The sequence below is a fragment of the Tigriopus californicus genome, chromosome 11, assembly GCF_007210705.1.
Source record: "Tigriopus californicus strain San Diego chromosome 11, Tcal_SD_v2.1, whole genome shotgun sequence".
NCBI classification, from domain to species: domain Eukaryota; kingdom Metazoa; phylum Arthropoda; class Copepoda; order Harpacticoida; family Harpacticidae; genus Tigriopus; species Tigriopus californicus.
The window spans coordinates 8907726-8919864 of record NC_081450.1 but is presented as its reverse complement, the minus strand read 5'-3'; the positions used below and the strand labels follow the sequence as shown (position 1 = coordinate 8919864).

Genomic DNA, 12139 nt, shown 5'->3' with positions numbered 1-12139 from the left:
ACCGAAGAAGGTACAAAGTGGCAACGCTTTTCAACTGAAAAAGCATTCTCAGACATGAGCAGAGGCCAGGGTGACCAAATACAAAAACGTATTACTCAATTTCGAACTTCTGATTGCTTGTGTGAATCTGAAGAAGTCGATAATTAAAAGGATGATTGGAACAAATCAAATTATAAATGGAATTGTTCAAGCTGGTGTATTCCAGCTTGAAACAGAAACGACCAAACAATGCATGTATAGGGCTAGTCAAGTAAACGCGTTCATGGACAACTGACGTTATTCCATCGAGTAAAATCAAAGACAACATGCCCAGCCAAACTGCACTTTGCATGCATTGAGTTTTGACATTTTTTCCATTTTACATGTTTGTCCAAGCAAAGAGCATTGTGGTATTGAGCCAATTTGATAGTGTGTTCACTGATTAACACCAAACATGCTCATTTAGTAGGGTTTTTGTAACACAACTCGCTCAAAATCACTCGATTATTAAAAAATCAATGTGCGAATGGTGCGAGTTGAATGCGATGTTTGTCTTAGTTCTCCCTCCCCAAAATGCCCAAAATCAGGGTGCCGGACCACATTTTTCCTTGAATTTCCTTTACTTGACATCCCCTATTGTTGAGAAGGGAAAAAGGCCAAGCAGCAAGTAATAACAGATAGTATAAGTTCTATTTATGCTTGGCCAGGGAGACTTTTAATTATTAAAAGTATCCTTGGCTTGGCCAAGCTCTAGAAAGCTAAACCCAAAAATCGATCTCAGAATAATATCGTTTCTGAATTTGTTTCTTCTAAAATCCATATCTTCTAAATCTTATTGATGACATTTTTTATTCTAGTTGCACCAGGTCGCCGTCATCTGCTTTGGGACGTGCAAATAAAAATTACCCTTTCCGATGTAGTGCCTTAAATTTTTGGAACAATGATTAAGCAACATAACTAATCATCTTATTACATGTTTCAACTGTAGTGCTTTCAAATATTGCTATGTTGTTCAGAGTGGTGCAGAAAATTATGGGCTTGATATGCTGAGGTTTTCTATTTCATTTTCATTAATAATTACTTCATACACCACAAATACTTGAAACCCTTTCTTATTTTTTGATGAGAGTTTTCTGAACGAGACTGTTTTCAAAACAAATTTGCATGCATTTGTTTTTTGTAAATTTTGGTTTGCATTTGGACTTTTCCATTCCGTACTCTAAAACCAAACAAAGTGCTCAATGCTATCAGCATATGCGACAAAATGCAACTTTTTTGAAGCCCCCATTCCCAACAAATGCTTTCGTTTTTTGAGGCCAATTCCGCCAACCACTCTAGCAAATATTTTCCCAACCAGACTTCGAAACCGACAATTTAGCTGAAAATCGCCGCATCTGGCACCATTGCTCCACCAGACCACCACAAAGTGAATATTTTGATTACAAGTTCTGACCATGATTGATATGTTTATTGGCAGATCATTTGACTAGTTGGTTGATGGATTGATCGATGCTTCGACGGCACAAGGCCACCGAGCAATGGTATAATTGCCGGACCTGTTGATTCAGTTTTATCAAGTTCATATTTCTGTGTGCTTTTAAGATATCCTATTTTTTCCATGGCATCGTCTCCGACTCTTGCAAAACTTATTATTGCCATTTGACGAGAATTTGCAGCCAAAGTCATCTTATGTTGGATTCGCAAAACAACAAATTAAATTGCGACCGAAAGTTCTTCAGAAAGGTTATTTTGTTATATAAATTCATTATATAAAGCTAGTAGTAGACGAATGTTTACAATATCTTTTTGACCCAAAAATAAGACGATGACAAACAACTGAAACAAATTACAAGGAACTTAAGGTGTATAAGTTCAAAGAATTATGGCACAGGAAAATAAAGTAAATCTGATGATAAAGTAAAACTAATGGGTTTCATGCATTTTGTTCCCTAATTTAAGATGAGTTCGTCCGATCAGCTTTTTCTAGAAAATAAAACTGCAGAAACCCCTCTTCATCTAAATTTCATATTCCCATACTGATACATCCTTTATTTGTGAAAGTATCTTATTTTCGTCACAAATGCATACGTTTCTTTTACGATTCTCTATTTCATTGTCGACAATTATCGGTGATTAGTACGGATTGAGAAAATACTGTTTGGATTAAAAACGTTTTTTCGAGATCTTTTTGCTCTTTTGGATTCTTTCTTGTGCTTTATGTTTTAATTCAGAGGAAATCATATGAAGATGCTACTCATCGGCTAAGTCTATGCAACATCTCTCCTTATTTCCTCCGTTGTATATTCACAAACGCGTAGGGTCCATTTCAGATAAGGTTGTCAAGGAATTGTTGCCTCAAAAAGTAGATTAGCAACATAGCAATCGAATGATACTAAAATGCAAAGTAAATGTTTTTGTCAACTCATGAGCCACTAAAAAAGGAAATTTCTTCAATATGTTTGGATTCGAATATTTGTTCCACAACATTGCCAGGTTGTATACGCTATACTAATTTGCATAGCTAGTGGCCTTCAAAGTTCCTAGCAGGCTCATTGTTGATTTTATAAATTATTTCGAAGTTGGCGTTAACAGAGCAAAACCATTTCAAAACTAACTATGATTTTTGCTTTGGATTACAAGGGACCAGTGATGGACATCAATTATTTAAGCGTAACTTTGTCAATTGTTTAATTATTATGGGGCCGAGGAAAAAAAACCTTTTCCGGTCAAATTCCTAAAACGTTGTTTAAAAAAAAAACTTCTTTTTTGTACCTTTTTGGCATTTTTCATGCTTACTAGTTACCATGACAGGGTTGAAATGTTTTGATTGCTGTACCAGTGATTTTGACTTTAAAAAGATGAAAATAAACTTGAAATATGGCTATTAATCTAACCAATCCCTTTGGATGAGATTAAAAAATGGCCACTTCACCCCAAATCCATAACTAACTTTATCGACAACAAATCTGACGACACCTAAATTCTTGTTTATTTAGCAAAAACATGCGTTTGCTTTATTGCTTCGTTTTGAGCACGTTTTTAATAAACTTTACATTTTTCAACCTTTTCTAATAGATTTTGCTGATTTTTTCTACATTTTTCCCGAGGTCTGATCATTACTGAAAAGTTATCCTTTGTGAACTTTAATTCATTACTTTTCACCGCCGCACAATTGAACTTAGTTAACTACTTAGAAATAAAAGAGTGCGAGGCTTTGACATTTATATACATTTGGGAGGAAAATAGATAAGATTTGGGGCCATTTTGAGATGATAGAATTATTGTTTTTGCCCAAGAGGGCCAAATCTTTTCTCGGCCCCCCAGTGGTAAGCAATAAACTGAATCCAAGCCGTATCGTATCAATAAGGGCGATGAATTTAAGTACTGGTTTTGGTCAATCTCGAGTATTTTGGAGCACTCTTTTCTAATCAAAATAACAAGATTCGGCAACCACTTGTGTGATCAATATTTATATATCAAATAGAGTACATGCATAACCGTTTGGATATTATTCAAGTTTCTTTGCTCAGACATTGTTCGTTTTTTCAAATTATTTTACAGAAACACACACCAAGGAACAGATTGAAACCATGAATCCATCCTTCCTCGATGAACGCTTCTGACCCACAAACGATGATGCCATCTTTCAGCAAGGGTCGAAGATAAGCCCCTCCCTCCCATCGGTGGAAAGGGGCAGAGCAATGTAATACAAGCATGTGGGGATGACAAAACCTAATCCATCCGTCAATGAACAAATTTGACTGCCATTATAAAACAGAAATGTGCAGTAAATAGATCACGTCACGATCTCTTTCCCTAACAATCAACAGAACTTGTTGAAAGTTTGAAGTTTGGAAAATGGTAGCGGAAGATTGAGGGCAGTAAAGGGTCCTCCTGTAAACAAGGAGGTGAGTGTCTGGGAAAATGATAATCCGCTTAGCATTGTTATCGCTGCAGTTTCCAACTCCATTTTTCGGTGAACAAATTGAAGCTCCAGGAATATTCAAGGGCAAGATTCAATAGCATCAAACCCATTTGGAGAGTGTTGATCATAAAGTTATAAATTCTAGAAATTGAAATGAATTAAAAGAGAACACCAAGAAACAAGATTTAGTTGATACATGATTGTGAGAGCGCTAATGGAAAACCCTGCTACTAGTGCTTGGGTTGCCTTCATCTAAAAGGCTTAAAATTCAATATTTTTTGAAGCCAAACCAATGGGTTTCTTCTAAATGAAAAGAAATCACGATAATCTGGCCACAGTAGCGCTAATCTATGGTCTACTGTCCTGCCATCTAAGAGTCAAGATCATAGCTACTGAAAGTGACGCGTGGAATCCAAAGAGAGACCAGAAAGGCAACAAAGAAATGCAGCAGCAATTCTGCTCTTCATTTTTTCTCCAGCTAACTCGCCTTGAGGACTCCCATCTTTAATTCTTTACATAATCCAAGAAAAGATCCTTTTATTTTTTGTAGATGAGAATGATAACGTATGTCAGCTCAACCATCCATTGACCACACTGAATGCAATTTAATCCCAATTTATATGACATTGTACTATATTTGGCTTCTGAAACGTCAATCATGATTAAACACATAATAGTGTAACTTTTTTCTAGAACTTCGGATCATTACCCTGATTCACCCTGAATCCATTTCACTTACCAATGACACGAAAACAACGTTTTGATTTAATCATTCCTTGACCTATCATTCAAAACCTCTAGAATAATACTGCCATTTTCTGAGTCACGTATCTACTCTTCTCTTTCTCTTTGGCATCTATGGCATCTATGGCGGTGCATTCATATTTCACGGTCGAGGGTTTGTTGATGCTCAAGACCTGTGATAATGTTCTTCGAAGCGGGTTGATCTTATTGATGAGGTTAAGACTATGTGATGTCATTTCGCCACGGATCCGTCAATTTTACAACAAAGAATAGAAATGAGAAATGGATGACGTGCAATGTTCATGTCTTCAACTGACCATCGGATTAAGTTATTCAAAATGGGAAGATAACGGAAAAAGTTCTTGGCCGCTAATTTTGCCACTGCTCTACTTCACGCCTCTTTTCTTCGTCTTTCTCATTCAAATACAATGATGCAAGATCCTCAAAGTCCATTACTTAATCTACAAAGTTCTGGAAGTGGCAGTCAAAAATGAATGTTTCTTCTTTTTCTTTGAATTAACAATGTATAATTAACGACTAGGCAAGTTTCATCGCACTCTTTTGTAAGCCATGTAGTCCATTGTATAAAAAGGTTATAAGATATTACGACATAGTTTTGTAATATAAAGCACCATCTCAGATTTGGGCTTGACAAAAATCGGGTCAGTACATGAGTTTTTTAAGGTAGGTACGACGTACCATGAATGATTGGTAGAGGATAAATTGCATTATAGCATTAATTCTGCGTGGTTGAAGTGTAGCACTTTTCAAGCAGATATTATTTGATCAAACCACGCATCAAAAAGAAACGATGGTTAAGCGTTAATACTTGTTTAAATTTGCAATGAAAGAGAGTGGAATGCATCTCTCGCTGTTTTTAGATAGAGTGTTTGGCAACTTCATCCTATTACAGACATTCCGAGGGGTTCCACGTCTCTTCTTATTTGACGAGTGACAGTTCTGATTTCATCGAAAGTAGCGTGCAATTAGACACCAATACTACAAGGGCAGTGCAATTCAAACATGAAACGTATCAATGAGGTCGAGCACCATGATTTAGAATGGTTTGAAAGGATCTCCCACGGCACCGATTAAGATCAAAATATATTATTAACGACTTTCGTCATTTTAGCCGAACTAAAAAGTGTTTACTATGTCTACAAGTCATTCTACGTAGATGCGTAAGCCCATTTGTTATCTAGGTCAGATCATACCTAGAGCGCAGTAGACATTCAATCCAATGAGTAAACAATTCGTAGAATTAGCCGTCCTTTAAATTTTTCTCCTCGCCTTTGGTCGGAATGGCAATCGGAAGAGAGCTCGGGATGAATTGCATCTCAAAGGATCATTGGATTGGGCGTATAATCGATGACTTATCCGCAATAAGTAGTCTGTCCTTCTTCAGCTAAATCCCAAGAGTTGCCAACAAATCTCTCTTGTACTACTTAATCTGCTTAAAATGAATCGAAACGTGGATTGAACTCGGCTGGAGACTACGTGGACGGGCTCAGACTGACTTACAGCACCATTGAAATGACAACCCGCTGAACTTGGCTTATGAGTGGGATTGCCTCTGGAATCCTCATGCATGCGGGCATCTCTCATCAAGGTCTTTGATTATGAAAGGCTAGGCTCATCTCGAAGATCCACTTCCTTTCGAGATCTTGAGAGAGGAGGGGCTTCACGTTCATCTCTTAGCCCCGCCTCGATTGTCTCCGTGGAACTGCGCGCAAGCCTCTGATTGGAAGAGAGCGCGAGCCAATCCTATGACTTGAGAAGGGAGAATCAAGTTCTAAAAGCAATCCAGCAACCTGCTGAACTGACTTAACGGAAGATTAGTGAGGCTCCCCAAAGAAGATTTAGGAATTAAAGTTAAGAAAGTCAAGGTAAGGAAGATTATCTATATTATCTCCAAACAATGGGACCAAAGCTGCTTGGATGGAGAAAAAATCCCCGAACTCAAGCCTGTGCCCAAGATATAGGGAGTTGAACATGCAAAAAACGTTGCTGGCCATTATTGTGACCCTTTACAATCTGATAGAAATAACTCATGATGATTGAACAGGAAGGAGGACAAATTGAATCAAAGTCAAGAACTGAGGAAGGAGGACAAATTGAATCAAAGTCAAGAACTGCTATTAGTCCTCCCTCTATGTTTAAAGATCACAGTGGCCTGAGGGCAGTGCTTTTCTACGCTCATTGTCTCAACTTAAGGAAGTGGCATTATTTGGAGCAATATCAATGAGTTTGTTGGCAATGACAACATGACAGTACCTGCCAATTATTAGAGATTTGTTGGAAGACGCAATCTTCGTTCCAGCATTGTTATGTTTCAGTCCCAACGGTGATGAACTGTTGAAAGTAACCATAATTGGGGGGGTGGGGTCTTGACACGTGATTGACAACGCGTTTCGATAGAGTCCTCTGGGGACATTGAAACTACATTTTTGGGTGACAACTAGCCATCAAATCGCTCATTTAGCTCGCTCCCTAGTCTCTACCTCTCACTCACTCCTTGGCCCAGTGGTCAGCTCGATCCGCTCAGTGAAAGGGTATGTTGGATTGACACTCAAAATCAAATCGAACTGTTTAAGACTGACCGTCAATCTACCGTGATAGTGAGAGTGGTCAAAAAGCTTCTGCTGCATATTGTTGTGAGCTTCTTGGAATGTTTCAAAACTCGGTGTTATTTTACTTTCATCATCAGTGCCGAACGGACCATTGAACCAGTGATTGTGTGGGTTAAGTGGCGTAAATATCACATCTCTACCTCAACCAATGCATCAGCTTCTACAACATCACCGTCAGTGGCATCATTAATAACATCAAATCGCGGACCTCATGCATCAATTCGGTACTACTACTGTGTCAAGGAGTTATACTTTGAGGTTAAAAAGCCCATTAGGTTTGAAAATCTTCGTGGAGAGTGGGCCAAGTTCTTTAGTAGTGTCCCAGAATCCTCACTGAATGATTGATGGGAGAGAGAAGAAAAAACTGGCACCCTGAAGTATGGGATTAATTTTTCGCTATTTTTGTCTCACTTTCCAATCAAGAACCGAGAGTATGATAGAGAAAAGTGCTCATTATCTTGGCTCCTAAACGGGAGGGAATAAATCTTTGGTAGTATTTCATAACAGATCATTGTTTGAATTGATTGAATCAGTTGTGAATCATCTCGTTAATTGTAATTGAAGTACGAAAGTAGCCGATTCTATTTAAAATGTTCGAGTACATGCCATACGTTCCATGCGAGATTGGTTGTAACAATCACAAATTGGTGAATGTAACGGACAAAACAAATTTCCTGCGGCATGAATGGTCATCGTTACTTAAGCAAAGTTCCTTTCTGTCCTGTGGTTTTTTTTTGCTGAGGCACTGTTAAGAAAAAGTCAAGGCGGCGCAATTTCCTTTTTGAAGCGTTATTTGCGATTTTATTTATTTATACTCGTCTGGTTTCTTATGATTGGCCGTACTCAATAATACTAGTACTTTAAATTCGAGATTGGAATAAGTACGCATGAAAGGTTATAGTTCACCTTATATTCATTCCCTCTATATTGATCATTCTATCTGGACCATATACTTTGCCTTCACAAATCCTTAAATCTTTTGACGTTGTAACGTTTGAGCATTTGTTCTTCAAACGACGTAAGAGGATCAAACATTTTTCACTCTACATTTTTTCGAAAGACAACAGGGTACGTAATCTACTAATAACGCTTAGATTATTGCTCTTCGTTCTACTGTACGTTTTCTATTGGATACTCGTATTTAAATCACATGAATTTACCCCTTCGTCAAAAAACACCTTGTTATAATACACATAAACATGTGAGTGAAACTAATCCCTGGAACCCCATGCGGAAAAGTGAATTATATTTTTATTCTTTTTGACTATAATTGAAAATAACTTGTCAGGTCCAAGAAACAATTTTTATCTATGTAACCGGGTCAGCCAACCAGCCAGATCATGGTGATGATGATGGCACAAGAAGGCTGATTGGAAGCGTCAAGAGAGTTAACCCAAAAGCGAAATGTCATCCTCGATCGCAAACAAAGATTTTTAAAGATTATATCAAGGACGGCTCATACGCATTAGAAATCAACCTGGAAGAATCGGCTGAACCTGCCCTGTTAACAAAAGCTTGCAAAGAGCACTCTGACGTGCAGAGCGTAAATCACTTTTCGAATAGGTTAAGGCTGGTTTTAGATGATTGGCATGAATTTACATGAATAATGCTTTGCTTCAGCATTTCTATTGATAAAATCCTCGTAGAAATGAGTGAAATAGCTTTTTGTCATTGTCCAATTATAAATATCTGAATTGAAGTATGGCCGTCATGTGGTTTATGGCCATTTCAAGTGATTTTCAGACCAAAATTTCAAACCAAAACTAGGACGCCTTGCAACCGGCAGAGCGCACTTTTACATACAGTATATTGTTAACCACCCTTCTCAAGACATTAAACAGATTGGCCACTTTGACTTATAATACTTTTGAGTTATCTTGAACGAATTATACGTACAGACACTAAAGCGAGCAACATTGTCATTCAAGACATGTTCTATGAGAATCATCTGATTCTTACCCTTTATGTTGGGCCTAATGAAAAATCCAAATCACACATGGTAAACAAAATGCAAAAAGTAAGAAGTGAGTTTGAAACAAATTCCTGAATGATTCAAAAGTCAAAGGAAGCGCATGCTTCTTTTAAACACGTATTGAAACCCAAACTGTTGAAAGTGCCTTTCATTTAAGTTATGTTGACGTTCATTAGTCTCAAAACAGAGACGAATTAGAGGACTTGTCTAATTAGGGTACACAACTGGAGCTTAAAAATATTAACCAGGTCGAATTATTTCAATGCTAACTGTTCGTATGTCACTAATTAAGCATTTTAATTGCATCCGCACGTTGGAACCTGTTTCTGGATAAACTACATCAAGTGTTTCTTTTATAATGAATTCAATTTCAAAACAAATATCCAGATCCCACTTGTTGAAGATTAATCCCCTATTGCTAGGAACAACAGTAGGGAATAACTGAAGTCCCTTGGAATTTGTGGAATTGATGTTTTCAAACCAGCCTTTTCCATTCAGGCAATGAACTGTTCTTAGAGTGGTTACTACTACAATTCTAGTTACTACGTTAGAGTGCAGGACATGTTGGGACTCCTTTACTTCTTAAAAGTGAAAAGGCGTGTGTATTCGAAATTTCCTCCCTATAACAAACAACGCCAGTATGAATTTTTACAAGAAATGGTTGGGGAACGAGTTATTCACTTTGGCCATAGGAACAGGAATTGTAATCGGTTCCTTTTATTGAGGAATAGCTAAAGCTCTGGGCATTGGCATCACCCCTAGTTTGTTACTTTTATTACTATTCCTGTTTCCTTATGTAGGTAACTAAAATATAAATCGAATTTCATCGCGTATCATGTTTCTTTGGCACTCACGAGGGCCAATCTCATTTGAAGCAGAATGGAATGAAGCTCATCACGTTTTGGTGCGCTAACGGGAATGCTCGGGGCGGCTCATGGCGGCAGAATAGGTGTTACGATTGAGTAGAAACTTGAGCTCTTTTGAGTAAACCAAGGTTAGTAATGTTTTTCATTCTCTTCCAGATTATCCAATGACGACTTATCCATCACACTTTGGTAACACCATTGGGAACCATTCGGCGACCATGGCATATTTAAAAAGTACACCCACATATCATATGAGTGGAATTGCGCTGGGAATGCCCTCGCATGGTTTGGACTCGTTACCCAATCACTATGGCCATGGAGGTAGGTGAACTCTTTTATGTAGAAATCTTGAGCAAACTCTTTATTGACGTACTTTCCTTGATTCGTATATCTAGTGAAGAAGCAACGCCGAGAGCGAACTACATTCTCCAGACAACAACTCGATGTTTTGGAAACCTTGTTTCAAAAAACCAGATATCCTGACGTATTTATGAGAGAAGAAGTTGCATTAAAGATCAACTTGCCGGAGTCACGTGTTCAAGTAAGTAGGCCATAATTGCAAATACTTTTTTTCTTCATTCTCATGTATCTTGCCCATCGCTTGGTTGATGATGAGTAAGAGTGTTCTTTCCTCGATTTGAAACCTTGATCTAGTTCATAATCAGACTCACCGTATACAGTAATTCTAGTAATATACTTTCTACCTTGAAATATGTTCACTTGGTTTTGAGGGTATTCCAACCACTTTTGATTTGCCTTAAAGTCTTCGATTAATATTGTCCGACGGCATTGATGCATTTTACTCATTGATTTTGTCTTACAGGTTTGGTTCAAAAATCGTCGCGCCAAATGTCGCCAACAGCAATCTCAACGTTCCGAAGAAGCAGATAGCAAGACGAGCAAGGCCAAAAAGGCGGCGAAAGTGATGCAATTGGAATCCAGTCCTCATAGTAGTAGTGCAAAGTCCCGAGAGAGTGTGTCCCCTCTTTGTGGAACCACCGGCACAAACGGGGCTCTAGGCGCGGTGGGTGGAGCGGCAGGGGGAGGAGGCAGCGGGACTCCGCCCAAGAATATTAATGCCCTCTCAGCCATGAACTCTGCGAGTGAAAATTCCTCCTATCCAAGTCCTACCATAACCCCTGTGGCCGTGCCAAGTTCGCTAGATATTTATAACAACGAGGCTGCGCAAATCTCGTCATTTTGGAACCCGAACAACCACTTTGCTGCAGAGTTGAATAACCCAAGTCGATCCACCTTGCTCATGCAGGTCAAGGCTTCTAACCTCACAACTCAGGCGTCAACCAATGTGTCAAGTTACAACTCTTATTCTCATTCTCCTTACTACCCGGGAGTGGGCGTGGATCTCTCGTATTTTGGTCATTCCAATCAGCCGAGTTCGCACCAATATTCGAACCCGCACTACATTGGAGGGAGTGCTCCTCCACCCTCGATGCTTCGCTCATCGGCTTTACCCCCGTCAATACCCTCTGAATATGATTCATTCTCGAATGAAAGATATCAGCACCTGTGAATGTTTATAACACCAAGACCACCTTTGTTCAAAGGGCGCATTAGATTCAAAATAAGTGCAGGGAAGGATACGGATCTATAAAGTATGAATAAAACCAAAACAAGGGCTCCAGCTCAAGGATAAGTGTATTGGGTTCGCTGGTTACTAACCAGATACAGCCACTAGGTGTCCTTCCCTGTGCACTGATCATAAGCATCATCATCGTCATCACTATTATTTCACACCTCCTCCTCAATATTACAATTATTATCATTACGATTATCATTTTCCAACCTATGAATTTTGAAAACTACTGTTGTTCAGCACACCGTGGAAATGACGGCAGTTGTCGCACCACGACATCCTGTGTACTCAAGACTAATGCAGAACTTGGAATACGCAATAAATTGTTCAAAATATATCATGTACCTTGTACCCGTACAACTCATTGTTGAGCCCTTACGAAAAGAGATCACATCATCCAGGAGAGTAAATGGTTCAAAAGACAGGCTT

At 38.6% G+C, this 12139-nt stretch overlaps 1 protein-coding gene across 3 annotated transcripts; it reads left to right on the top strand.

The window, feature by feature from the left end:
* The first annotated feature begins 6423 nt into the window (after positions 1–6423).
* Positions 6424–12052, top strand: LOC131891074 (homeobox protein OTX1-like). Of its 3 annotated transcripts, XM_059240573.1 has the most exons (5): positions 7047–7502; positions 10051–10199; positions 10273–10437; positions 10512–10657; positions 10940–12052. In XM_059240573.1, the coding sequence occupies exons 2-5, from the start codon at positions 10169–10171 to the stop codon at positions 11645–11647; spliced, it is 1050 nt and encodes a 349-aa protein (XP_059096556.1). In that variant the 5' UTR covers positions 7047–7502; positions 10051–10168; the 3' UTR covers positions 11648–12052. The 3 variants fall into 3 exon arrangements, with proteins under 3 accessions (XP_059096558.1, XP_059096556.1, XP_059096557.1); XM_059240575.1 differs by lacking the exons at positions 7047–7502; positions 10051–10199 and adding an exon at positions 6424–6534; XM_059240574.1 differs by lacking the exon at positions 10051–10199 and having other exon boundaries at positions 7056–7502.
* The last annotated feature ends 87 nt before the right edge of the window (positions 12053–12139 follow it).

Coding starts and splice junctions, on each gene's coding strand:
- LOC131891074 (XM_059240573.1), top strand. CDS start 10,169: ATGCTCGGGGCGGCTCATGGCGGCAGAATAG. Junction 10,438..10,511: donor CAATCACTATGGCCATGGAG/GTAGGTGAACTC, acceptor TCGTATATCTAG/TGAAGAAGCAACGCCGAGAG. Junction 10,658..10,939: donor TGCCGGAGTCACGTGTTCAA/GTAAGTAGGCCA, acceptor TTTGTCTTACAG/GTTTGGTTCAAAAATCGTCG.